Source organism: Lynx canadensis, chromosome A2, assembly GCF_007474595.2.
Source record: "Lynx canadensis isolate LIC74 chromosome A2, mLynCan4.pri.v2, whole genome shotgun sequence".
In the NCBI taxonomy this organism is placed as follows: Eukaryota; Metazoa; Chordata; class Mammalia; order Carnivora; family Felidae; genus Lynx; species Lynx canadensis.
Window position 1 is genome coordinate 62,722,474 of NC_044304.2, and position 27,381 is coordinate 62,749,854.

The 27,381-nt window shown below is 55.1% G+C and overlaps 1 protein-coding gene across 1 annotated transcript in view; it reads right to left on the reverse strand.

Moving 5' to 3' along the window:
• PKD1L1 (polycystin 1 like 1, transient receptor potential channel interacting) overlaps window positions 1-27,381 on the reverse strand; it is a 117,708-nt gene that overhangs the window by 29,414 nt on the left and 60,913 nt on the right. Inside the window, 17 exon segments of the mRNA XM_030307634.1 lie at window positions 215-261; window positions 655-724; window positions 812-931; window positions 2,100-2,273; window positions 3,507-3,729; window positions 4,478-4,584; window positions 5,733-5,940; window positions 8,040-8,123; window positions 9,708-9,900; window positions 13,117-13,217; window positions 14,628-14,785; window positions 14,897-15,007; window positions 16,687-16,929; window positions 17,768-17,980; window positions 23,008-23,064; window positions 23,786-23,981; window positions 26,310-26,421. Of these exon segments, the coding sequence (XP_030163494.1) occupies window positions 215-261; window positions 655-724; window positions 812-931; window positions 2,100-2,273; window positions 3,507-3,729; window positions 4,478-4,584; window positions 5,733-5,940; window positions 8,040-8,123; window positions 9,708-9,900; window positions 13,117-13,217; window positions 14,628-14,785; window positions 14,897-15,007; window positions 16,687-16,929; window positions 17,768-17,980; window positions 23,008-23,064; window positions 23,786-23,981; window positions 26,310-26,421 (2,417 nt within the window).

Consider the following 27,381-nt stretch of genomic DNA (forward strand, 5'->3'; position numbering starts at 1 on the left):
TGCTTGTACACACGTGGCTTTCCCGACTCTGACAGCCACAGCCCTTCTCGAGTGGCCTCCACGGGGACTGCTGACAGCTGGCCTCTCTCCCCGCAGGACCTGCCCTGCACACCGGCCCCAGCTGTCCCCATCCCTCCCTAGGCCTGACCAGCCGTGTCCGGGCCACGGCCAAGGGAGACAGCAGAGAGCCAGCCCTGTTGGCTGTTCTGTTTACCTTGTGTATCTTCCGAGCCTCTGGTGTCCTGCCATGGGAGTTAGGGCCTGATTTAAAAAGAGTCAGATTTAGGACATTAAACCAGGGATTCAGGATTCTCAGGGAGAGAGCCTCCTTCAGGACATGCCCCTCCCTCTGACCCTAGCAAGATGGGTCCCTGAGACCCAGGACCCGACTGCCAGAGAGGCCCTTGCATGTGGCATCTTGGCGGGGGCTGCACAACCCCTTGTGAGGGCTCTTAGCGCACGAGATGACGCTCGCTGTCCCCACAACAAACACAGTGCAAAGGACGCAGGAGACGCAAGGTCTGTGCAGCGCACTGGCCTCTTGAAGAGGCTCAGCCGGGACGGAGGGGGCCCTCCTGGCACCTCCCCGTTCAGACCTCATCCTTGGCCGCTGCCGTGACTTCACCTTTCAGGCTTTTTTAAACCCACACCTACCCTGTGCTGCCCCCATGGGCGCCCTCCTCAGGGGCAGGCGGGGCTTCACTCGGCGTGGCCCGCTGGGCTCCTGCGGGAGAAGGTGGCTGTTCAGGCAGGGGTCCCGAGGCGAGGGAGGACCCGGGACAGCAGGACCAGGTGGACGGGCTGCGGGTACCTGGCCGAGCCTCAAGAGCAGCGACAAGAGCTGAGCCGCGGGAGACGCCAGCAGGGTGCACAGGAGACCCATCTGGAAGGACCCAGCGGCCGTGTCGGGGGCGCCCAGAGCCCACAGGAGCTGCAGGAAGACAGCAAGACACACGTCCCCCAGACCCATTCCGGGTTTAGCTACAAAGGTGTTTGATGTGTGTGTACCCCACGTTTAACCAAAGCCCCTCTCCCTGAATCCTGGACCTTTCATAAAAAAACAGAAGAATCACAAAGAATCTTTTTGCTTTTCTACCATACGCATCTCTGCAGACTGAACAGACGTTTGCCGGGTGCCCCTTCTTGCGAGGCACCTCTCGCCGCACCTGACCGGAAGTGCCGGGCACCTCGCCGCACCTGACCAGAAGTGCCGGGCACCTCGCCGCACCTGACTGGAAGGCACCCATGTCCCCAGTGCGTTGATGAGCCGAGAAGATCACACACCGGGTGACCCCAGAGGGGAGGGCAAGTTCAGGTGTGCTGACCTTGGGCCCATTCCCGTCCCAGGGGGACAGGGCTCTTCCCTTCACGCTGAAAATACGTACCGCTGTCCTACCAACTCCACACACCTCTTACTCTTTTTTTAAAAAGCTCTGCCGATCCATTACTGCTATCACACATACTGGGAACACTGTGCTCCCAGGTGGATACTTCGCCGGACAGGACCCCTCGGCACGTTCCCAGCCACTGCAGGGACCACGGACGGCCTCAGGTTGTCAGAAGCAGCAAAGCTGACTCTCTTCCCATACCCCGAAGTCACCCTGTGAGCTCCCCACAGGAGAGCAGGGTCTCCGCTCTAACTGCCTGCGCTCAGGTACAAGTAACCTCTCCATCACATGAGGGACGGCCAGGCCAGCGCTGCTAAGGGCACGCTAGCATTCCAAGGGCAAACGTGGCCGTCAGAACTGTTCTCTTGTTTGTGGTCAGAGGATTTTTAAAATTTGAATTAACTGCCAACCTTAAAAGAATCCAGGAGCATTTTCTAGGACGGCCCGAGCTGCTGACCCCGCTGGGAAAGTCCTGCTCTGTGGCAGCAGGAGGCCACGAGATCCATGTGGCGGAGGTAATGCAGCAGGCCACCACCCTGCCGGCCCCCCAGCTCCGGGCGTCACCTCGGGGGCACTCGAGGCACATGGCCTCCCTCCCCTGCTTGAAACCTCTCCTAGGACTCTGAGTTTTGCTAATCCCTAAGTCCGGAAGGTGTCACACTGTGGGTCTGGGAATCGGAAGCCACTTTACAGAAAAGCCAGCGCTCTCACCCGCTCTTGCCTCGAGGCGGTGACCAGGGCAGCGAGACACGCGTACGCGCACAGCAAGGTGAAGGCGACGGTGAGGCGCGGGGTGCGCAGGAAGCCGCTGGGCGAGGGCCGGCTGTACACGGAGGTCCAGACGTGGAAGTCTTCCAGATACTCCGTGAACTTTGAATACAAGAGCTGGAACAAACAGTGCGGAGACAGCGGCGGACCTGGGGCATCTGCACCAACCGCAGGAGCTCCTGCTTGGTGAGCAGTGACCTCCTGAGCGGGGATGCCCCTGGCTCACCAGCCGGACGCCGAGCTGTGTGGGCGCTGCAGGCCCCCGCCGACCCTCGTCCGCTCGGCGCCCTAGACGCCCTGCAACCCCACCTGCGCTGGGACTCGGGGGCTTTGGGACAGGCTGTCCCTCCGCCTCTCCTTTGTCGCCCTCAAGTGTCTTCACACCCTCCTCCCCAGAGCCTCTGTTCACAAACCCCTCCCCCAGTGGAACCCTCCCCCCTCCTGCTCAGTGGAAGTGTCACCCCTCCCCTGGTGATCCTAATCAACTTTCCCAGCATGCTCCCCACAGCACAGTTAATTTTTTCTGGGCTTTGAGCACACCGAGGACCAGGAACGAGCATCCCCCTGGGTGTCCGCAGTAGCCCGGCAGCGTCTGCTACGTACTGGGCAGAACGCCACGGACAGATTTGCACGTGGTTCACAAGGTTCAGTTCAACTCAAGGAATGCTTGGTGCTCAATGCTATTCCAGAAAAATTCATGAATTTGCTTTGAAATCATCACTGAAGGGGGTGTGCCTGGGTGGCTCAGTCGGCTGAGTGCCTGACTCTTGGTTTTGGCTCAGGCCATGATCTCAGGGTTCCTGGGATTGAGCCCCAAGCTGGGCTCTGAGCTGATAGCACACAGCCTGCTTGGGATTCTCTCTCCCTCCCTCCCTCTGCCCGTCCCTGCTCATTCTCTCTCTCTCTAAAACAAAAATCCTGAAGATAACTAGAAAGTGCGAAATGCATAAGCGTTATTACAACTGCATAAAACACACTCACAAATGGGGAAAGATCAGGACAGACGCAGAGCGAGCTTCACAGCTGGTTTGTGAGGTTTTAGGGGATTCTGTCTTTTGTCATGACCCCCTGACCATGCCTGGACCGTTTCCTGGTCATTTTGGTGACCAGGAATCCAGGGCACTCACGTCTCTAATTAGCAGCCCGTTGGTCACCACAGACCACAGGCCACCGTAATTCTGTAAACGTTATTGTGGAGGAAAACCAACAACCCAAGGGCAATTCCTTCAGGCTTGCAGGCTCGCTCAGTGGCCGCATCATTTATGATGCGGCCACCTTGACTCTAACTTAGTGCTGTTCGGAGAAGCAGGGCCCTCACCGCGTCCTGCCGGTGGGTCAGTTGGCACCTACCTTCCAGAAGCCGGGTCTCCGGCGAAGGCAGCCCAGCTCCCGCTGCACGTGGCCGTCCCCCCGGCCCGCCGCCAGCCAGCACTCGGCGGGGAAGAGCCAGTGCCGCGCGGGCCCGGTGCCCAGCTCCTGCACCATGAGGTGGCTCACGTACCAGGCGGGGCAGGGCCCGCGGCTGTCGTGCCAGAGGCGGATCCTGCGGAGCGGGCCCAGCAGAGCCGGGGTGCTGGGGACACACACACGGCAGTGCCTGGTCAGGCCTGGGCGGCGGGGGCCCCGGAGGGCGGCACCGGCCCCCATTCTCGCTTTGGGGACACATCGGACATGTCAACAAACACGGGTTACACAGACTGACCTACGAAGCCCCTCTGGGGCGTAGGGGGTGGACAGGGCCCTCAGGCCCCCACAGCCACTAAGAGCGACGCCCCTGGCCGTGCTGGGCGCTGAGCACACACACAGCTTGTCCACGTGGGCCCCTGAACCCAATCCACTCAAACTCCTTAATGCATGCATGTCTGGCGTGGACTAGTCTGGAGTTAACCTCTTCTTGATGAACACAGGACACTCGGAGCCCATACGGATCGTACATGAAATTCTCCAGGAGAACAAACCTTGCAGTTCTCCCACGCTTTCTGGAAACATCAGGAGCCTGTACTCCTGATAAATTACCCCTCTCCGTTCAACCACAGGGTCTTACATAGCGTTGCTCTCCCAAGCAGGGTGAACCGAATTCACTGAGTGCTGTCAGTACCATAGGAAGGGCTGGGCGTCTGACCCTCACCAGCGGATAAACCCAACACCCCTCCTCCCTCCCTCCTGCGCTTAACCGGACTCTAGTCTACTTCACACACCCCTGGGAGCAGTGTTACAAATCCGTCTGTGTGCACGTGCTCCTTATTGGGAAGTGATGCTCAGTATTTCTGCCTCTGCGGATGCGTGCTAAGGCCACACGGGGTCTGATGGGCCGCGCTCACCTCAGGACAAAGGTGTGTCTGGAGTTCCTTTCAAACAGGGGCTTCTCTGGACAGTAGAGTTCTCTGGGTTCTGAAACTCCATTTTCTCCACACAAAACAATGTAAACCTCCAAAGACAAGAGAGTGAGAGTCTGAGATCATGAACACAGGACACTACCCTGTGTGTGCACCTTCTCCCAGCCCCCAACCTTCCCAGAACCTTCCAGAAGGCCAAGGACAACAACGCGGTCCTGAGGGGCCAAGAAGACGCCCCCACCCCGTCCCTGGATGGCGCCTCCCCAACTTCCCTGGGAGAGACGGTGAAGGAGCACCTGCCAGGGCGGCTGGATTTCTACATGTTTGATCTAGAAAACCAGATGGCAACTCGGGTTCACTAGGGCACATGTCTGTCTCAGGAGGGAAGGGACAGGACAGTGGGCGTGTTGTCCTCCCTCAGCTCAGAGGGGAGGCTGGGGAGCAGTGACGGTGACCGAGGTGGACCAGGAGCCCCGCAGGTGCACACTCCGGCCAGGAGGGCTTGCTGCCCCTCACTGGGGTGGCTTCTGTCCTACATAAGCGCCTGATTCTGGGGCTGTGCAACCTGTCACTCTTCCATTTAAGAAAGTTCCTTATGTATTTCCAGTTTTTAAAATCCTTCCCCGTTGCAAAGTACACATTTCCTTTGAGAAGTTTCTAAATATTGTTTTGTTGTTGTTTTAAGTACACTTCATGCCCTGCGTGGAGCCCAACGTGGGGCTTGAACTCACGACTCTGAGATCAAGACCTGAGCTGAGATCAAGAGTCAGACACTTAACCGACTGAACCACCCAGGTGCCCCCGTATTTTGTTTTAATCTTTAAATTTTGTGGAAGTGCTTTCGGGTATAAAATGAAGTGGACATTTCATATCGTTTTTTTCCACAAGAAAAGCCACTGTCCCCAAACGTCTTGCTGAACTGTCCCCGCTCCTCCCACGGGGACTCCCCCATCACACCCATTCCGTCCTTAGCCTCACATAGGGCTGGATGCCTGCGGTGCTCCCCACAGACGAGGTGGAGAGGGTGAGGGCTCAAAGGGGCGGCCCTGAGGGCAGGGGAGGGGGGCTCGCACAGACAGGCAGGTGAGGGAGAGCAGGACGACAGGAGAGGAGCCTCCCTCCCACCCCCCCGCCGTCAGACAGAGTCGAAGGGGCAGCTGGGACGGCCAGTGTCCACGCCATGGCTCACGCCATCCACAGCCTTGCACACGAGAGCGCAAGCCCCGCGATGAGCCCTTACCTTGGCGCTACAGTGGGCTGGAGCCCGGAAGCCTGTGTCTACAACAACTGCGTACAGCTGGTGGTCGGCTGGAGTGTCTTCTTGCAGGAAAATGTACCCCGCCTTCTCTCTCTCGTGACGATCCACACGCCTGGTTTTGGTAACCAAAAGTGCATAGAGAACCACAGAAACTGCAATCAAAATACTGGGAAGCAGGTTTCCCGGGTGTCTGTAAACAGAAGGAGAGGAATGAACAGTAAATTATGAAGATAAAGCTCCCCAGGCTGGCTCACACTCACTCACACTCACTCACACTCACATTCACACACGGGGCCCCTGCTGGTCTTCACTGATGTGTGTAGACGTCTGTTGGCCCCATAACTGGGAGAAGCAGGCAGACTCTTGCTGGGACCCGGTCAACAGGGGAAGGCGGAGGGAGCGACCTCTGCCGTCCGGTGTCGGGACGGGTCAGAGCCCCTCTGGGGGAAGCCGCTGGCGGCTGGATCAGGAGCTGGGACTCAGACAAAGCATCCCGGGAACCGGCCGGCTTCGGGGTCAGAAGGGTGCTGCGGTGCGGGGCAGTCGCTCACGTCCCGTCTCTGAGAAGCTTTCTTTATGAAATGGGATGAGAACAGGGCGCCTGGGTGGCTCAGTCTGTTAAGGGTCTGACTCTTGATTTCAGCTCAGGTCGTGATCTCCTGGGTGCGTGGGTTCGAGCCCCACATCAGGCTCTGCGCTGACAGCGTGGAGCCTGCTTGGGATTCTCTCTCTCCCTTTGCCCCTCCCCACTCACGTTGTCTCTGTCTCCCTCAAAATAAATAAATAAAACTTTAAAAATTAAAAAAGAGAGAGAAAAAGGAATGTGATGAGAACAGCCGTCTCGCTGAGCAGTACGTGCGACATCCGTAGTGGGCTTACACACGTGCATGCAGTGGGTGTTCCTTCCCTCCCTCCCGGCAGACCCTGTCCTGCGTGCTCCGGCTGCCTGCGCCCCTACACCTGTCACTCGCCACCTGCTCCAGGCACCAGCGCTGGCCGGGGGCAGGGGGCACCGAACGCTCCAGACCCATGGAGCGGGGTCCCCTTCAAGTCACTTGTGCCAGCACCCTAACCTGGACTGGAGTCTTACGGGCCTCTGACGGGGTTTCGAAGGGCGGGTGTGGGGCCTGGCTTCGTGGGGTTGCTGTCCTCCCAGAACATTCCTGTCCCTGCAGGACTCCAGGGGCTGCCCCTCCCCTGACGGCTCAGCCCCCTGAAGTTCTGTCTGAAACCACAGTTGGACAGCTGTCCTGAGTCCCAGTCACTGGGCTCCTGGTGACCCCAGTGTCCCCAGGATTAATAAAGTACAGCCAGATTCCCCATCACAATGAGCTATGGCACAGAAACCTAACACCCAATGCTCACCAGAAAATTCAGATACTCATTCAGCAAACACCCACTCGGCACCTGCTGTGTGCCAAGCCCGGTCCTCCTCTGTGTGCATGACACTGAAGAGTCAGCAGAGGGCGCCCGCTCCATGGCTCACACTCTCCTTACCCGTAGTTCAGAATTCAACACACGTATTCTTTCTTTTATGTTTATTTATTTATTTTGAGAGAGAGAGAGAGAGGGAGAGAGAGAAAGCAAATGGGGGAGGGGCAGAGAGAGAGTGAGAAAGAGAGAGTCCCAAGCAGGCTCTGCACTGTCAGCACAGAGCCCTATGCAGGGCTTGAACCCACGAACTGTGAGATCATGACCTGAGCCAAAATCCAGAGTCCGATGCTTAACTGACTGATCCACCCAGGCGCCCCCAAATACACTGTTTCTATACCAAAAAATGGCTATAGAATAGGGTTGAGTCCAAATCTATTCTCTAAAATGGGACACTTTTGGAGGGTACCTGGCTGGCTCAGTCACTAGAGCATGCGACTCTTGGTCTTAGGGTCGTGAGTTCGAGCCCCATGTTGGGTGGACAGATCACTCAAACAAAAAACCAAACTAATTTCAAAAATAATATTAATAAAACAAAATGGGACACTTTTGAAGAGAAAGAGGGAGCCACGAACACACATAAACCAGGACGAGCAAACCACCACATCCTCCCTGGCAAGAAGGACCAGCCAAGGCTCAGCCTGACAAGAAGCGCGCTGACTTTCCTGTTTATACAACTCTTGTCAGCGGATGTAAGTACAGAGAAATGTACGTGACGTTCCAGACGATAGTCTGGTAACACGGGTATTCCAAAAGGCAAGCTGACCGTAAGGGACGCGGGTTTCGGGCATACCCGGGTGTCCCGCTCGGTCAGTGGGGCAAACAAAACTTTATTCTCATTTGGAAAACGGAGCTCACCTCTGCAGCTTGGAAACGCCTTCCACTGAAAAGCCGGCGCTCAGGTTTCTTCTTGCGACAGAGACCGGTGCGAGGCGATCGTAGCTAGGAGGGAGACGCAGCTTAGGACAGCACGTGTGTGTCAAGGGCCGTGTCGACAGTGTCACGTACGCGGATTAAGGGAGGGTCGGGAAGGGTGATGGGTTGCAGCACTTATAACAGACACCTGTTTTGCAGACACCTCAGTGTCCACACCGTGCACAGTCCAGCTCAGGCCCGGACACAGCAAGTTCAAGTCCCAGCCCTGCTGTGGGCAGATGAGTGGCCACTAAGCAGACTCGGGGTACAGGGACCCTGTCACCGTCACTCCTACCAAAAGACTGACTTTGTTTGACTAAAACCCACCTCTCCCTCGTTGTCTCGTGAGCAGACCCTGTGTGGCGTTCATTCTTGTGCTCCTGGCTTGTGGAAAAGTGCCCGCGGACGGCGGGATGTGATGGAGAATGAACGGCTGTGTTAATGCGTTCGTGGTCAGTTTGACATCAGAGGTAAATACTGAGCCGTTACAGTAGGGCCGGTGATTTACTAGCCTGGGCACCGTATAAATTGAACAGCACAACCGAAGAAGAGGAGGGAGACACGCAGACATGGGCGTGAGCTGGGCATCTCGGCCTCCTAACAGACGCCACAAAACACGGCTCCTAGTGACTTGATTTTTCTCTCCCCTTCCCTCCCCTTCCCTTCCCTTCCTTCCCTCTTTCCTTCCTTTCCCTTCCTCCTTTCCTTCCCTTCCTTTCCTTCCTTCCTTCCACCCTTCCTCCCTCCATTCTCCCTTCCCTCCCACTCTTTCTCTTCCTCGCTCCCTCCTTCCCTCCCTCCTTATTTTGAGAGAGAGAAAGAGAACATACACATGGGCAGGGGAGGGGCAGAGAGAGAAAGAGAATCCCAAGCAGGCTCCACACTGTCAGCACAGAGCCGGACATGGGGTTTGATCCCACGACCTGTGAGATCATGACTTGAGCTGAAACCAAGAGTCAGACACTCAACTAACTGCGCCACCTGGGCGCCCCGAGACTCGATTCTGAGAAGGAAATGGCCATTTCTACTTCTGAACGTGCCCGATCACTGTACCCTCCCCTCTAGTGGAAAGGTTCCAGCAGAGCCTCTCACAGGACTGCCCGTTCTGCCTAGATGATAAAGAATTTCTAATTGAGCAGCGTGACCGATACACCCAAATCTTCCAGAGGGCCAATGTGGTCCGTGTGGGGACTTTCCTGCACAGGAAATCTGCCTTCACAACCACGCGGTTGGGGGGCTTCCAGCAGGTGGGGCGCCAGGGCACGGGGGGTGGGGGGGAGCGGCGAGAGCAGACGCCCCACGGCCCGAGTGCAGACGCGCCCCCAAGAACGCGCAGAGGCGGCTGACACCAGGCGCCACCCCCCACCCACCAGCACATTTCTTCAGAGGATGTGGGGGGGACAGCTACCATGTGCCGTCACCCTGGGGAGGGGAGGGTACAGAGAACCCAAGAGCCAGATCCTGCAGCATGGAGGGGACCAGACCTGCTGACAGGAGGGACGCACAGTTTTCCCAGGGCCACGGCCAGGGAGACCTCACGCTGGGCCCCACGCAGAGGAAAATGCAGCCGTGGTGTAAAAGTCAGGTTCGTCCTCACCAGCACGTCCCTACCTGCAGCTCACTTTCCCTGGAGAAGCTCCTGGCTGCGGAGAGGAGTTTGCAGACCTCCATTCCCTCGTTTCCCAGAAGACGCATCGGAGCCACTGGAAACGCACAGTGTAGTTGACGGCCTTGGCGAAATACTTGTTCCGAGGGCTTCTGTCATAGTCAGCATCCAGTAAGGATAAGTATCCCAAGCTTGTGTCTAAGGAGAGAAAAAAACCCAACTCAATACAACCTGAAGTTTGCAAAAAGGCATAATGCACCCCAAAGGTGGCCAGGGCAGGGGGGCAGTGGGTGGGGGAGGGTAGTGGGCAGTGGGGCAGGGGGCAGTGGGGGCAGTGGGACAGCAGGTAGGGGGGTAGGGGGCAGGGGGCAGTGGGACAGCAGGTAGGGGGGTAGTGGGCAGGGGGGCAGGGGGCAGTAGGGGTGGGAAGGGGGCAGTGGGACAGCGGGTAGGGGGGTAGGGGGCAGGGGGCCAGGGGGCAGGGGGCAGTGGGGGCAGTGGGACAGCAGGTAGGGGGGTAGTGGGCAGGGGGGCAGGGGGCAGTAGGGGTAGTGGGAAGGGGGCAGTGGGGGCAGTGGGACAGCGGGTAGGGGGGTAGGGGGCAGGGGGCCGGGGGGCAGGGGGCAGTGGGGGCAGTGGGACAGCAGGTAGGGGGGTAGGGGGCAGGGGGCAGTAGGGGTAGTGGGAAGGGGGGCAGTGGGGGCAGTGGGACAGCAGGTAGGGGGGTAGGGGGGCGGGGGCAGGGGGCAGTGGCGGCAGTGGGACAGCAGGTAGGGGGGTAGTGGGCAGGGGGGCAGGGGGCAGTGGGGGCAGTGGGACAGCAGGTAGGGGGGTAGGGGGTAGTGGGCAGGGGGGCAGGGGGCAGTGGGACAGCAGGTAGGGGGCTAGGGGGTAGTGGGCGGGGGGGCAGTCAGACAGTGGGTAGGGGGGTAGGGGGCAGGGGGCAGTGGGACAGTGGGTAGGGGGGTAGTGGGCAGTGAGGCAGGGGGCATGGGGCAGGAGTCAGACTCTCCAACTCCACACCACCCTACCCCTGCTCTCCTTGGCCCCTCAGCCTCCTGCCAAATACCAGTACGTCCCGAGTCTGCTGTCGTCCCGATAAGAATAGTGAGGTAACCATGAGGAGGCAGCCCGTCACTTTTGGATGACTTTTATGCTTAGAAACAAAAATATTTGGGGTGCCTGTCTGGCTTGTGTCAACTCTTGATCTCAGGGCTGTGAGTTCAAGCCCCACTTTGGGTATAGAGATTACTTAAAAATAAAATCTTTAAAAAAAATTTAATAGTCCATTTATTTAAAATTTGCCCTTAAGATTTTTTAAACACTAATTAATTTTTTTTTTTTTTTAGAGAAAGAGAGAGGGTTCATATGAGCAAGGTGCAGAGGGAGAGAGAGTGTGGAGCCCAACGTGGGGCTTGAACTCTTGAACCGTGAGATCGTGACCTGAGCTGAAGAGGGACACTTAACCGACTGAGCCACCCGGAGACCTGTCCCGAATAAATGATTTTGAGACAACCAACTACTTGTAAAAACATGAAATTAGGGTGCCTGGGTGGCTCAGTCGGTTCTTCGGCTCAGGTCATGATCTCATGGTTCATGAGTTCGAGCCCCGCGTCAGGCTCTGTGCTGACTGCTTGGAGCCCAGAGCCTGCTTTGGATTCTGTGTCTCCCTCGCTCTCTGCCCCTCCCTTGCTCATGCTCTGTCTCTGTCTCTCTCTCAAAAATAAACATTAAAAAATTTTTCAAAAAATTATGAACTTCAACCTGTATCTCACACCACCTGCAGTGAGAAGCATCGATCAGAGATCTAAACACAAACGAATGAAGCAATATAGACACCAAAAGAAAACCTAAATGTGAATGATTTCTTTCAGAACGTGGGTATAAGGAACGAATTTCTAACTAGGACTCAAAATCTAAGAGTAACTTGGGGCGCCTGGGTGGCTCAGTCGGTTACGTGTCCGACTTTGGCTCAGGTCATGATCTTGCGGTCCGTGAGTTCGAGCCCTGCATTGGGCTCTGTGCTGACAGCTCAGAGCCTGGAGCCTGTTTCAGATTCTGTGTCTCCCTCTCTCTCTGACCCTCCCCTGTTTGTGCTGTGTCTCTCTCTGTCTCAAAACTAAATAAAAAACGTTAAAAAAATTTTAAAAAAAATCTAAGAGTAACTTAAAACAAGTTGATAAATTTTACTCTTAAAAGTTTGCAATGCAAAAAAACCCCCAATGAAAACAAAGTAAAAAATATAGAAAAATATAGAAAAAATGTGGAAAAAATAAACTTGAGAGAGAAATGGGCATATATGAATAGGTCACCAAAAAAGGAGATAGTGATCTTTAAACGTGTGAAATAATGCTGAAATGACATATAAATTGCAACCTTTTTTCTTTTTTTCCCTAGGTTTATGTCGGTTTGAAATTTCTTACAATAAAAAACTATGGAGGGGCGCCTGGGTGGCTCAGTCGGTGAAGCATCTGACTCTTGACTTCGGCTCGGGTCACGATCTCACGATCCGTGGGTTTGAGCCCTGCGTGCTGACAGCACGGAACCTGCTTGCGATTCTCTCTCTCTCTCTGCCCCTCCCCCACTGGCTCTCTCCCTCTCAAAATAAATAAACTAAACAAACAAACAAAAACTATTAAAAAGAAACATCAAAGGCAAAGTGTTTTAAACTGCCAGTGAGAATCTGAAGATGGTTAACCATGTTGTCCATGCTGAAAAGAAACAAGGAGCTCACAGTGCCTGGTTCTCAGAGGAAAAGAGATCCGACAGAAACATGAAAACAGAGGCGACAGGTGCGCCAGCCAGAAGCCAATGCTTGTGCAAGGTCCACAGCCCACGGAATTGGTTGGGCCCACATGCTTACGGAGTGTGGATGCCCCGAAGCAGCCAGCCTGTTTCTTGCCTTCTGGGAACAAGAGAGACTCAGGAGCCTAAGCAAACAAGGTCGGCCCAGACTGGCCCTGCCCTGCCCTGCCCGCTGATGGCCGGGAGAGATCCTGGGGCTGCAGGGAGGCCGTCGAGTCATGGCCCTGATGCCGGGAGGCAGAGCAGCAAACAGGAGAGGCAAACACAAGGTGTCAGGGGAGCAGCCACCAGAGAGATCCCGGGGGTCGGGGAAGGTCCACCAAAGAGGAGTTTGGAGGGTCCGCAGAGGGTAGTGGAGGCCAGGAAGGGAGGTGCTGCAGAAACCGGAAGCCGCGGGAAGGTGCTGGGGAGAGGGAGACGGGCAGGGTCGGCAACCACAGCCCAGGGCACCGCTGCACACCGGGGTCAGGCTGGACGCACACGGGCCGCCTCTGCACGTGGCATGACACTTCCACCAGGAGTAGGAAAGTCCCCGCTGTCTGTGCATGTCTTGCGACAGCTGCTGTCATCACACGGACAACTAAGGCTGGTGAGGTCCTGTACACTGACCTCTCAGAGAAGCGGCAGGGACATACATGTGTACCATCGGCTCATCCCAAACGTAGACCTTTTTCATGAGAAAATCGGAAGGAGTAGGTTTCTCAGAGAACCTAGGAAGGAAAAGCAAAGCAATAGTGTCCAGTTTTGTTTTGCTTTTTTCCTGTTGAGGACCTCTGTCATGCGACATTGTGAAAGGACAAGGATGCGGGCTGGGACTCCGCGGGGCCACTGTGCGTGTCCCCCGGCAGCACCGGCTCTCAGTAAGAACTACACGCCCTCCCTCCCTTCACTGCATTAAAAATAAAAACTTCTGGGGCGCCTGGGTGGCTCAGTCGGTTAAGCGTCCGACTTCGGCTCAGGTCATGATCTCATGGTTCGTGAGTTCAAGCCCCGCGTCGGACAGCTCGGAGCCTGGAGCCTGCTTCATACTCTGTGTCTCCCTCTCTCTCTGCCCCTCTCGGACTCACACTCTGTCTCTGTCTCAAAAATAAATAAGTGTGTGTGTGTGTGTGTGTGTTTTTTTTAAAAAAGCAAAGAGCCATGCTTCCCACTCAGTGGGTCAGCTCGTGTGACCAGATGAGGGTCAGCCGACATACACTGAGTCCGTGCTGTATGCGGTGTGGATGTCCCCCTGTGGAAGACACACCTAGCTGAGGTGCCCACCTAGGCAGGGCAGCAGGACAGACGGAGGAAAGCTTTGTCCGACAGCTGAAGGATGCGGCCCTCGGGGAGGAGAAATGATCCAGCAGAACCACGGGCCCACCCAGACGGAAGTGAGCTCTCAGCGCCGGCGGCATCCGCTGGCTCTGTTCATGCAGGATTCATTCCTAAAAACCTTCCCGGCGGTCATTCACCTGTGTTCTTTTGTGATTTATCCATAGGACGGGCCTCCCGAGGCCTCACCGACTCAACATCGCTGAGAGACAGGATTCGTTTACCAAGTCTCCTCAGATACATCTCTTTGAACGCATTTTTTCTTCTTAGAAAAATAAACAGAAAGTAAGAGGATTCTGACCCAGGTCTACAAGGTGAGAGAGAAGTGGATTCTTAATGAGGCCACTGGTATTTGGGCATTTCTTATGCTAATAAGCTGAGCAGGTAGGAATCCAAAATCAGGAAAAACTCGGCAGGAAGCTTATTCTGTGAGCAGGAGACCATGTCAAATATGGCACATAATTCTGTTAGACAATGAGCTCAGGACTGCATTAAAAGTGAATTTCACTCCCTGGGGGCACCTGGGTGGCTCAATCTGTTGAGCATCAGACTCTAGATCTCGGCTCAGGTCATGATCTCCAGGTTCATGAGTTCGAGCCCCAAGCCGGGCTCTTTGCTGACAGTGCAGAGCCTGCTTGGGATTCTCTCTCTCCCCCTCTCTCTGCCCCTTCCCCACTCTCTCTCTCTCTCTCTCAAGATAAATAAACTTCATAAAAAAAGAATTAAAAGTAAATTTACTCCGTAGCTTTTTGCAAGGACTTTGTCGCTGGCTGGAAAGAAACCCTGGTGGCCTCCCCACAACACACCTTACTAGCACCATGACCGGGAACGCTCTTGAAATGGGCCTAGAGAATTCTATCCTTATCTGCAGAGACTCCTGGGGGCTTTCGGAACGCCCGGTGAACCGATGAAAATTCACTGTCTCCCGAAGCAACGCAAAGGTCGTCCTGTTTCTCCTCTCATCCTGTCACCACATGGAAAGCGAGGTCAGCAAAATTTGCCTTGGTAAAAGTCAAGGCACATGAGGCCGCGCGGCCTACGTGAAGTCGAGGTGGCTTGGGCAAGACCCCCTCACCAGGCCGTCTTCCTCCCCGAACTCCACGACCACAGGCTCCCTCAGCCGCTGCCTGCTGATGGGCCTTCTGCCGGAGCAGGTGAACAGGGACAGGGCGACAAGCGGGCCAATCTGCCGAGACAGGAGCACCTAGGAGCCGGGCGGCAGTACTGGGCACCCGACAGCAGGGGGCGGGGTGGAGAAATGCGGCTCCCTTTACTGGTTAGGAAGGCAGGACTGTGATTACTCTTATTATATTAATAATTTCTAAAGTCTAAAGTAGTTTCGTTTTTCACTTTAACAGCTCACACCAGAAGAACAGCGGCAGATCGTAGACAATCAGGAAGGTACAGAAAGGCGTACAGAAGAGACACGGATAGCTGGCCTGTGGCGCCGTGGCTCAGAGAACCCGTCTGGGGTGCTGCGTCCCGACCCGTCTCTGTGCCCCAGACACATACTGGGCACGCAATGCATGCTCCTCACTGTTTGCACAGAATCTTCCAAAGTCACTAAAAGCCCCTGACTCACGTAATTTCAACTGGCTTTCAATTTTCATGGATAATAATTCATTTAAATCACCAGTGAGCTGGATCCCTCTGTCGAACATTTAGATACATTTCTATTTAGGAGATCACACATAATGTTGTTTTGAATAAATAAGTGAAACAGCACATCTTGCTTTGAATAACTCTTTTTCCCCTTCCTCTGTAGGCTCAGTGTAGCAGCAGGTCCGGCGCGTGAAGCTGCTCGGAGAACATGCACCGTGGACGCCTGCTCGCCGTGCCTCCCCAGAAGCGAGTCTCTCTAAAGGACTGTGCTGCTGCGTGTTAAAAAAATCATTTTGATTTCTATTTCCTGTTTGTTAATTTGAATGATTTTCGGGGCGCCTGGGTGGCTCAGTCGGTTAAGTGACCGACTTCGGCTCAGGTCATGATCTCACAGCTCATGGGTTCGAGCCCCGCGTTGGGCTCTGTGCTGACAGCTCGGAGCCCAGGGCCTGCTTCAGGCTCTGTGTCTCCCTCTCTCTCTCTGCCCCTCCCCAGCTTGCACTCCATCTCTCTCAAAAATAAATAAATGTAAAAAAAAAAAATGAATGATTTTCATATGCTGACTAGCCATTTCTATTTCCCTAAGAAAATAACAACGGGTCGATGTTTTCTCAGATGAGCATTTTTCACCAAGATAAGCTGTACGTCATTCAGTCGTCAGACATTTACCGGGTACCTGAGCGAAGCGGGGGGTGTGGAACACACGGAGGACGCCGACTCTGCCCTCCCAGCTCCCTGCGACGATGGGGTTCTGCAGGTGGTTTCCGGGTGCAGGAGGCAAAGCAGGGGCTCCCAGAATCGCCAAGAGCTGGCCCCACCTTCCCCAACCTCCCCATTCTCACACCCTGCTCTGACTCTGGTCCCCTCTTCTGCCAAACCCCCCAAGAACCCGGCAGCCGCGCTTGCTGGTTCAGCCTCGAGGGGCCGGTGAGGTAAGTGTGGAAGACAAGAGGTACAGGCTAGTGGGCCCAAGGCAGCCCCGTCTCAAGTCTCACAGAGTTACATTCTTCCTCTGATTTGCAGAAACAGGTAAAACGGCCCCTTCGGCAATACTGAGTGGGCCCAGGTCCCAGGATCCCAGGGAGACCTAGTTTTGCTAAAAGCTTCTTCCAAGAAAACTAGAGCCAACCGCACATTGTAAGCGGCCCCGCTCTTGGACCTGAGCGAAACGGGCCATGCTGACCCCTCTCTTCATCATCAAAGCGTAACCACTGCACGGCGGAGGTGCTCACTGGAAGGGATGGGTCACCCGCCGTATGGTACCTGGCCTGGAGCTCGTCGCCCCGGATATGGGTTCTTCTTGAAGAGCATGAGCTGGCTAATGTAACACGGGCTTTGCATCCCCGCCGCCGCAGGCCTCTGTCCGGCCAGGCCGCCGGGTAAATGCACGCGCACGGGGCCCAGGCTCTGCACGGCGCCCTGACGGTCGTGATGAAGAAGCGTGCAGAACTCCATCTGCCCAGCGCTGACGCAGAGCTGATGCTTCTTGGCTGCAGAGAGACCGTCCTGGAACAGCAGAGAGTCAAACGCTCACAGCACAAATGAGTACGCGGTCTCAAATCCAGAAGCAGGGGAGAGACAAAGTCATGAAAAGGTAGCTCATCTCAAGGTAGTTTGGACTAGCTGGTGATACGGGGATGTAAACACCAAATACCAATAACACACAACCTGTTTTCTTTGGTTTTGGGCCCTGTGCCTGGAACATTTTATTCACTTTGCGACAACCGCTATCCTTCTATTCATTTTGCGACAACTGCTATCCTTCCGGTTTCTCAGCCCATCCAGAAGGAGCCTCAATACTGCGTGGTCTTGCTGTGTAGACAGGAGTGCGTGCCTTGGGGTTTAGTGCAGGGTGGGTGTGAGGTGAGCAGCTCGTGTTTCTAAATGCATAATTGCTAATCAGTTGCTATGAGGGGAGCATCTGTGTATTTCTGATTTCCCAAGTATTGGTTAAACCAGTAGGTCTGGACAGGAGGGAGGTAGTTATGTATCAGAGGGCTGCTTTTCACATTAACGCACATTAGAAATCATTTGTATTACTTCACTTTGCTCCTCAAGAAGCAGAAAGTGTGCTGAGAAATGCCGTCTCTAAGTCAGGCACCGCTCCAGACACCCCAAAAGGGACTCTACCAAAACACGGAAGGATGGAACGGAAGCAAAGTTTTATCGTGAATGTTACAGCATTCGCACGAAACACTCGAAATTCAAACCAAAAATCTCCAAAGGTGCCCACGACCACCCAGAACAAGCCACACGGAACTTCAGGAACCAGTTATGGTCTCGGTGTCTAGAAGCAGCCACGAGAGGGGATGGCTGTTACCAATGAAGATGAAGTCTGACTTACCAACAAGAGGGCCGAGATGACCTTAATGCCCTCTTCTTGCAGGAAGCCCATGTTCCTCAGGGTCTCCTGGTCGGACACTTCCCAGATGGCAGACACCAGCAGTATGAGCTCCAGCATCGTGCCCTCGGCCACCGCGGGCCTCCCCGAGAGCAGGCTCTGAGCCAGGAGCGCCTGGGTGGACTTCAGGACGAGAGCTGCACTCGTAAAGCTTACCTGCGGGAGAAGCGAAGGCGTAACCAGTCTCCCTGCACCTGTCTCTTCCATCACTCCTGGAAACAGCAAATGCAGCACCACAGCTCCAGATGGCGGGGTTCGAGCCCAGGTTCTGCCTAGTGGAAGATTGGCCAAATTCAGAGGTGCCAATTTCCTTTCTGGTCTTCGGTCTCCTGACCCATGAAACGACCAGAGAAAATAAGGGTCTCTAATAACCGTTACGTGAAGACGCTGCTGGGTCTGAACCCAGCGACCCTCTTATGGTTCCCCAAGCATCAACGTCTTGCCCTGCAGTGTCCCTTCCCTGCATCTGCCGGCAAAATCCTACTTTACTCTCTTTTTTCCTAAACTTCTAATAGGGACCATTTTCAAACATACATGAAAACAGAATAACCCAGCTGTGACTACTCATCGACAAGAGATTTTCTCCCTCTCCTTTGGTTTCTAAGAAGATATTTAAAAACAAATTGCATGGTTTCTACTGTTTCCATGCACGAACATGTCAGTGTGTACGGCTGACATGAGAACTCTTTCTGAAGATGTGCCCACGACGCCATTACTGCACCAGACAGGATTAATCATGATTCTTTCCCATGTATCTTTTAAAACCAACGTCAAGTGCCCACCAGGCAAAGTACTCTGCATCACTGCCCGTGTTTCTGGAGCTCCCTGTCCCCCTCCTCCTTACAGGACCTGGCATATTTACCGAAGTGTGTCTGTTCCCGCATTTAGCGCCCGTCATGGGTGCCCCAAAGACAGCACTGAATGTGTCCCTCCTTTGTGCCCTGGCAGCTCCCGGCAATTGCCAAGTAAATGGGTATTGATGAAACGAAATTAAGATTCTACTTTCTGACAGCCATGCTTGTTTAGCCAAAACGTGGCTTGGAAACACTTCCTGACATCAAACTCTTTCACCAGCAATGAGATGAAACTCGCCTGGAAACACACTGAAACTGCTATTACAGGCACCGCACACAAAGTAACTTCTCAAAATTGAAATAATAAGTTCTTATTTCAAGTAAAACAAATGCCTTTAAAGAACACATTATGCCCACCTTTCGCACTGGCCATTTTTTTAGTTTATTTTATTTTGAGAGAGAGAGGGAGAGAGAGAAAGAGCTGGGGAGAGATAGACAGAGAGGGAGGGAGAGAATGAGCAGGGGAGGGGCAGAGAGAGAGAGAATCTCAAGCTGGCTCTGCACTGTCACCACAGGGCCCGACGCAGGGCTCGAACTCACGAACTGTGAGATCATGACCTGAGATGCACCTAGAGTCAGACGCTTAACCAAATGAGCCCCCAGGTGCCCCAACACTGGCTACTTTTTAATCAAAATTACTGGAAATGGTTTCTGCAAATGACAACCCTGCTAAGGTCTGCCCACACTGAGGCCGGGGTGCGCAGACAGGGGAGCGGGACCTATGCAGATGTCTTCGGCTTCCACCAAGTCACCCCCTGGCCCGGAGGAGTAATTCCATTCCCAGGTGTCCAGAGCCCAGGAGCAGCCCTGTGACGGGTCCTCTCAGGGGGATGTGATGGGGTGCGGGATGGCACTTACGGGCAACATCCTTGATGAGTGGTGCCCCTTCTCTCTGCCTCTCTCCAGCCTGGGAAGCCTTGGGGGCACGGGCTGACAGGACCCAGGGTGCCCGCGTCACCCTGGGAAGCCCACCCACTGACACCTGTGCATGCGCGCATGACGGGGACAGGCTGCTGACATGCCGGGATGGTCCGCTACTTGTCCCAACCTGGTGTGAGATCCTAGCAGGCTAAGTCGCCTGGAGGTCAAAGACAGGCGTGCAGAAAGTGATCACCAGTCAGAGGTGCTAAAGCGCCCTAACGCAGTCACTTACAGACTTGTCCAGAACGAGTGAGCTCTGCCTGCGGGGCCCTGGAGAGCCCACCAAGAACGCACCACCTGAACCTAGCTTTGGGGAAGAAAACGGTATGTTCCCCGGGAAGAGGGGCAGGAATGTTCCAGGCTGAGGGAGAACATATAGGTTCAGGGGTGCAAGGAACATTCGGTGACAGGAACATGGTGGGTGGCCACGGAAGGTACGAGAGGAAGTGCCAAGGACACAGAGCAAGTGAAGCCCAGGCGTGAGATGCAGGAGAACGGACTCTGTCCTCAAGGTGCTGGGAAGCCACCAATGCCTTAAAGGCAGTGAGCGTCACTGACTAAAGTGTCTTCTCTGAGGTCTGCTCCGGGCAGCTGTGGGGATGTGTCCCTGCTGGGGGCCAGCCTTCCTCCCCAGGTCACTGACGGGGAGCAATTCAAGGTGATGCGGAAGTGGATCGGGCAGGAGGGAGGGAACAAGGTAACAGTCATCCACGTCCTCACTCAGTCCCTCGTTCCTGCCACACCTGTGTCATGGGCTGGGCTGGTGTCACAGCCCTGGTTGTATGGGTGCAGAGGAGTGAAAGGAGCTTGTGTTCATGAGGGAATGTTCTAGAGGCGGTGGGCACAGTTGGAGAAGTAGGGAGCACAGTAAGAGAGACAGGGAGCACATCAGGAGAGGTAAGGAGCACAACTGGAGGGGCAGGAGCACAGCTGGAGGGGCAGGGAGCACAGCTGGAGGGGCAGGAGCACAACTGGAGGCGCAGGGAGCACAACTGGAGGTGCAGGGAGCACAGCTGGAGGGGCAGGAGCACAACTGGAGGGGCAGAGAGCATAATGGGAGAAGCAGGGAGAACAGTTGGAAGGGCGGGAGCACAACTGGAGGGGGAGGGAGCACAGATGGAGGGGCAGGACCACAGCTGGAGGAGCAGGGAGCAGTTGGAGGAGCAGGGAGCAGTCAGAGGGGCAGGGAGCAGTTGGAGGGGCAGGGAGCAGTTGGAAGGGCAGGAGCACAACTGGAGGTGCAGGGAGCACAGTTGGAGGGGCGGGGAGCATAGCTGGAGGGTCAAGGAGCATAGTTGGAGGGGCAGGGAGCACAGCTGGAGAGTCAGGGAGCACAGCTGGAGGGGCAGGAGTACAGCTGGAGGGGCAGGACCATAGTTGGAGGGGCAGGAAGCAGTTGCAAGGGCAGGAGCACAGCTGGAGGGGCAGAGAGCAGTTGGAGTGCAGGGAGCACAGTTGGAGGCGCAGGGAGCACAGTTGGAGGCACAGGGAGCACAGCTGGAGGGGCAGGGAGCAGTTGGAGGGGAAGGGAGCACAGCTGGAGTGCAGGGAGCACAGCTGGAGGTGCAGGGAACACAGTTGGAGGGGAAGGGAGCACAGCTGGAGGGGCAGGGAGCAGTTGGAGGGGCAGGGAGCAGTTGGAGGGCCAGGAGCACAGCGGGAGAAGCAAGGAGCACAGCTGGAGGGGCAGGAGCACAGCTGGAGGGGCAGGGAGCATAGCTGGAGGGGCAGGGAGCATGGTTGGAGGGGCAGGAGTACAGCGGGAGAGGCAGGGAACACAGCTGGAGAGTCAGGGAGCACAGCTGGAGGGGCAGGAGTACAGCTGGAGGGGCAGGGAGCATAGCTGGAGGGGCAGGGAGCATGGTTGGAGGGGCAGGGAACAGTTGGAGGGGCAGGAGTACAGCGGGAGAGGCAGGGAGCACAGTTGGAGAGTCAGGGAGCACAGCTGGAGGGGCAGGAGTACAGCTGGAGGGGCAGGGAGCATAGCTGGAGGGGCAGGGAGCATAGCTGGAGGGGCAGGGAGCATGGTTGGAGGGGCAGGAGTACAGCGGGAGAGGCAGGGAGCACAGCTGGAGAGTCAGGGAGCACAGCTGGAGGGGCAGGAGTACAGCTGGAGGGGCAGGAGCATAGTTGGAGGGGCAGGGAGCATAGCTGGAGGGACAGGGAGCAGTTGGAGGGCAGGAGCACACTGGGAGAGGCAGGGAGCACAGCTGGAGAGTCAGGGAGCACAGCTGGAGGGGCAGGAGTACAGCTGGAGGGGCAGGACCATAGTTGGAGGGGCAGGAAGCAGTTGCAAGGGCAGGAGCACAGCTGGAGGGGCAGGGAGCAGTTGGAGGGGCAGGAGCACAGCTGGAGTGCAGGGAGCACAGTTGGAGGGGCAGGGAGCACAGCTGGAGGTGCAGGGAACACAGTTGGAGGGGAAGGGAGCACAGCTGGAGGGGCAGGGAGCAGTTGGAGGGGCAAGGAGCAGAGTCAGGGGTTACATAGAGGAGTTCCTGGGCAGGACAGGGGTGGAGACCATCAGTTCAACAACATCACTTGCCTTTAATCGAAAAGGCCGTGATGAGATCCTTGTGCACCCACCAGGCAACGGAGAAGGGAGGTGCCCACAGTGGTCACAGGCAAAGGGGCTGTGCCCAGAGAGGTCCCTTGCGGGGCAGACCAGGCAGCATGGGAGTCTGCAGGTACTGGGTCAGGAGCAGGCTCTGTGGTGAGGTGGGGCAGGCAGCCAGATCCCGACAGCTTACCTGTGTGTGAGTCACGGCGGGCTGAGCCCACCTTCTGCAGGTTCTGCTCTGAAGAGGGGCCACCACCTGCAACCACACGGGGGCCCTCACGACACCAAGGGGCAGCAGTCACACTGCTACAAGGGAGCGATGAGGTGGCCCGGATGGGACTGAGCACAAGTAGGGGGTGAGCCCTCCTGGTGGTGAGGCGTCCCTGCCAGGGCAAGGGGGGCCCTGGAAAACAGGCTGGGCTGCAGCTCGCTCTGAGGGCTGGTGTAGATGACCTCGGTGGGGTCTCCTCTCCCCTCCCAGTGAGCAGGCAGTGAGAACATCAGGGAATGGGGGCAGTGGGGCCAGAGATGTGAGGAGAAAGAAGGCGTGGACCGGAGAACCCAGCACCCAGACTACTAACAGAGAGCGACCCCCTTAACCAGAAGTATGTGTAGTACGGACGACACCATCGTAATGCGTCTCTACTTTGGGTGTTCAAACTTCTGTATTAGGGAGACCTTCCTGCCCCGTGCTCTGGGATGCGCCGTGCTATTCAGGTGAATTTGCGAGAGAAGTCCCGTTTCTAATTCAAGGGTCAAACCCTATACCGTACGTTCTTCGAGAACGGATGGAGATCCTCCCAGTTAGGCACAAAAGCAGGAAAATACACTTGGCAAGAAACAGCACTCACCTTGTGAGGGAAGTGCAGGAGGTCCCTGAACAGGAGAACAGAATCAAGCATTTCCTCCTGACCCGGAGAAACAAGCAAGCACAAGGAGGCAAAAGGGAAGGTTACTTATGCAATTTAAAGTCAAACGGTTCACCGTGTGCTCCTTCCTGCAGCCGGAGCGGATTCCGGGGCTCTGAGGCGAGGGACCGTGGAGGGACCCAGGGTCCCCTTGACCTGAGTTTCCCAGGGGGAGCAGGGTGTCCGCCTCCCCCAGCCCACCTGGAGTGTGACCGGAGGGGAAGGAGAGGGAGGGCAGAGCTCAGGGAAACTTGGGACAAGGGGGAGAGAGTCCTGAAGGAAGGAACAGCACCAGCTCAGGAAGGATCAACACTACAATGACACATGTTCTAAGATGCCAGCGTTCTCTAGTGGCAATCAGGGACAGCAGGTGCAGACGGGCAGTGACCAAGGGCAGTGACATTTGAACACACGCCCATTTCCTTAGAAGCTGCACATAATCATACACGTAACTCCGGCACGTCACTGACAAGACAGAGTCAGCTGGGTCACATCACAGTGACCTGCAGTGGTAACCACCTTGCATGGCCTCTCTTGTGAACCGACAGCATTTGTTTGTGGAAGAATGAGCACACGTGACAGAGGCCACAGCCTCGCGCCCAAGCCACGCCCTCCTGGTCCTCTTTCTTGACTGCTTTAGTAAGGCCGCTTGCTGGTGAGTCAGGCCCTGCTACCCGATGCCCATGCACAGGTACCGAGCGTGCCCTGCCCCTGATGGTACCTGATCTGCGGAAGGCAGTCTGCATGCGGAAGAAATCAGCGCATCCTGTATTCGTGACCACTGGCCGCACGGGGGACTTCTGTCCTCCGCAGCCCAGCGACTCAGGATCCTGGCGATCATGGTGATGTAGTTCCTGATTTCTGCGTAACTGCCCATCAGCTGGAGGGTGGACAGGTGCTTCAGGCTGGAATTATATCTGAAGGAAATTGGGGAGTTATCAGGATTGCTCCGACATGCTGGGAACCTCTTCGGCCTGCCTACAGAGACAGGGGTACTTGTGATAGAAATCTTCTTGGGCGGGTGAGGAGGTCGGGGCAGACAGAGAATGGCTCAGAGGAGAGATGGTCTGTGCAAGAGAAACTAAAGAGACCCAGTGAGGCAGCACATCAGAATTGCACAAAACCCTTGATCTCCGGCAAACAGAACAACAGAGACGCATCGTGGCAAACGAGGGGGTACGGTGCGGGGCTGGACGCAGACGGCAGTGTGGCTACAGCAGGCTGAAGGTCTGCACACATCCTCACAGTGGAGCTGGAAGACAGCACCCACAATCACAGTGCCGTGCACGCTCCGACCGGATGGTATGTCCTTATGCCGGACTTCGCACCATGGCTAAGAGGGGTCTGTGCCCGGGGCGCAAGAGTAACTCGAGTATGGAAATCAGTCAAGGTAATATACCATGGTAACAGATGGATGGACAAAACCCACTTAATCCTCTTGATGGATCTAGCAAAACACAGACAAAATCCAACACCCTGTCGTGAAAAAAAAAATACCCCAAAGCTAGGAATACAAAGGAACTCCTTGGACCTGAAAAAAACACAACTCCAGGGAACCCACAGCTAAGGTCACGCTAAATGTTCGGGAATGTTTCCCCGCCACGATCAGAAGCAAGACCGGGATTTCCACATTTGGCTTCCACATTCAGGCTACTCATCACTGAACTGGAAGAGTCTAGCTAATGCAGTTAAGCCAGAAGTAAGAAATTATCCAGATTGGAAAGGAGGAAAACTCTATTTGCAGATAGCATGCTCTTCTATGTGGAAAAACCCAAAGAATGCGTTCAAAAACTGTTAGAACAGACACTCGAGTTTAGCAAGGCTGTGGGACACAATTGTATCTCTACACACTAGCAATTAAAATCCAAAATAAGAGGGGGCGCCTGGGTGGCGCAGTCGGTTAAGCTTCCGACTTCAGCCAGGTCACGATCTCGCGGTCCGTGAGTTCGAGCCCCGCGTCAGGCTCTGGGCTGATGGCTCGGAGCCTGGAGCCTGTTTCCGATTCTGTGTCTCCCTCTCTCTCTGCCCCTCCCCCATTCGTGCTCTGTCTCTCTCTGTCCCAAAAATAAATAAACGTTGAAAAAAAAAATTAAAAAAAATAAAATAAAATCCAAAATAAGAGAACAAGAAAACAACTTGATTTACAGTAGCATGAAAAAGAATGAAATTCTTGTAACTAAATTTGACAAAAATATTCAATACCTATACACTGGAAACTATACAATGTTGCTGAAAGAAATGAAAATCTAAGTAAAGGGAAAACTCTGCTCATACATCAGAAGACTTCATATTCTCAAAACGATGATATTCAAAATGACTCAATGCAATCCCTATAAAAATTCCAGGTGGCTTTTTGCAGAGATTAACAATAACCAGGAGATCCAGGATAACCAAAAAAAAAATGTGGAAAAAGAACGAAGTTAGTGGATTCATGCTTCCTGATTTCAAAATTCACTGCAAAGCTACAGTGGTTAAGACAGTGTGGCAGTGCCATGAAATCAGACATAGAGATGAACAGAGCATTAATTGAGACTCCATAGCATTTATAGTCAATTGATTTTTGACAAAAGGACTAAGACAATTTAATGAGTAAGACTGACCTTTTCAACACACAGCACTAGAAGGACTAGACATCCCTGTGTGCAAAAGTGAACCTGGAGCCTTACCTCACACCACATACACAAGTTAGCTCACAGAGGATCAGAGAGCTCAGGGTAAGAGAGAAAACTAGAAATCTCCTGGAAGAAAAACACTGGAGTAAATCCTACAGATATACCAAAGGCACAAGTGATAAAAGAGAAAAATTAGGATGTTGAACTTCATCAAAATTAAACACTTTTATGTTTTTTTTTTAAAGGTTTGTTTATATAGTTTAAGGGGGGAGGGGGAGAGAGAGAGAGAGAGAGAGAGAGAGAGAGAGAGAGAGAGAATCCTAAGCAGGCTCCGTGCTGTCAGTGCAGAGCCCGACGCTGGGCTTGATCTCACGAATCGTGAGATCATGACCTGAGCTGGAATCAAGAGTCCGATGCTAAACCCACTGAGCCCCCCAAGCGCCCCGGGACTGTGTTCTGTATATGGGTGAACGAGTGGCACACAGATGATGTCTCAGTATGATGATTTCTTTTGCTCATCCTGACAAGATGGGACCCCAGGAGCCATCGTTTACTCCACCCATGGCCGACCGGGGGAGACCCGGCCCCGAGGAAACGCAGGCACGCACCGGGGTCTCTGTGCTGCTTACTCACATGTCCTTGTCCAGGCAGAGACCCCCGTGGAGACGGGGCAGCACAGTCACCGCCACGGCACACGGCTGTACCCGGGAGCCCGAGCCATCTGTGATCTCGGTGGACAGCATGACTGGAAGGGAACGTAACAGAGGATACCAACACCTCAGGACCCAGACTGTCTACTGCCAGCCATCACCAGAACAGTAACGACACCGTGCATCACAACAGAGTGAGGCGTGAGCACGGAGTGTGGCTGCCCCATCCTAGGGGCGAGGTCTGGCGTTCCAATGTAAAATGCCCCACAACAGTATGGGACACTGAGCACCAGAGAGCTGGGGACAGGGGTGCAGTCACGAGAGGCAGCAGAAGCAACAGCCACAGGCCACAGGAGCCAGGAGGTGGTTTGCTCACTCCCACTTCCTCGGCACTCACTCATCTGACCTGCAGGCCCTGGTAGCCGGCAGCTCGAGGCCACCAGCAAACGGGACCGGTCCCGCCTGGGAGCACTGGGCCAGGGGGAAGATGGAGCTGTGGGAAGCCCAGAGGACGAAAGCCACAGTCCGCAACGGAGGATTAGGCGTTGGGGTAACATTTTAAGCCGCTCCTAAGTCATGTACAGAGACACGGCAAGTCTGGAGAAAGGCAAAGGAAGTCTGCGTGAAGTCATGGGAGCGTGGTCAGAAATGCCTTTTCTGGGGCATCAGAAACTCCATCCTGTGGTGCAGGCCTAGGGTCTGGGGTGTGGATGACACTCACCATGAAAGCCATGGGGCTGGCCACAGGAGTCACGCAAAAGAGCAAAACAGAGGCATGCCATGGGCTTTCATAAAAGCATCTCAACCCAAAACACGGGGCCCAGGATTTGGGACTTAATTTTGAGGGTTGTGGTCCCTGAACCCTGGCCACCCCATCACCCCTACAAGCAAATTCTGGGCTCCCCCCTGTCCTAGGACTCTGAGCCCGTGGATATGGGGAGGCCCCATGTCAGCTGCGAGAGAGCCAGTTTAACAAGAACTGCAGGGACCCCACTGCAGGTGACGTGGCCCTCCCGCTGAAGCAGGGGACGCAGGCAAGGCAGCGGGAGCCGGCA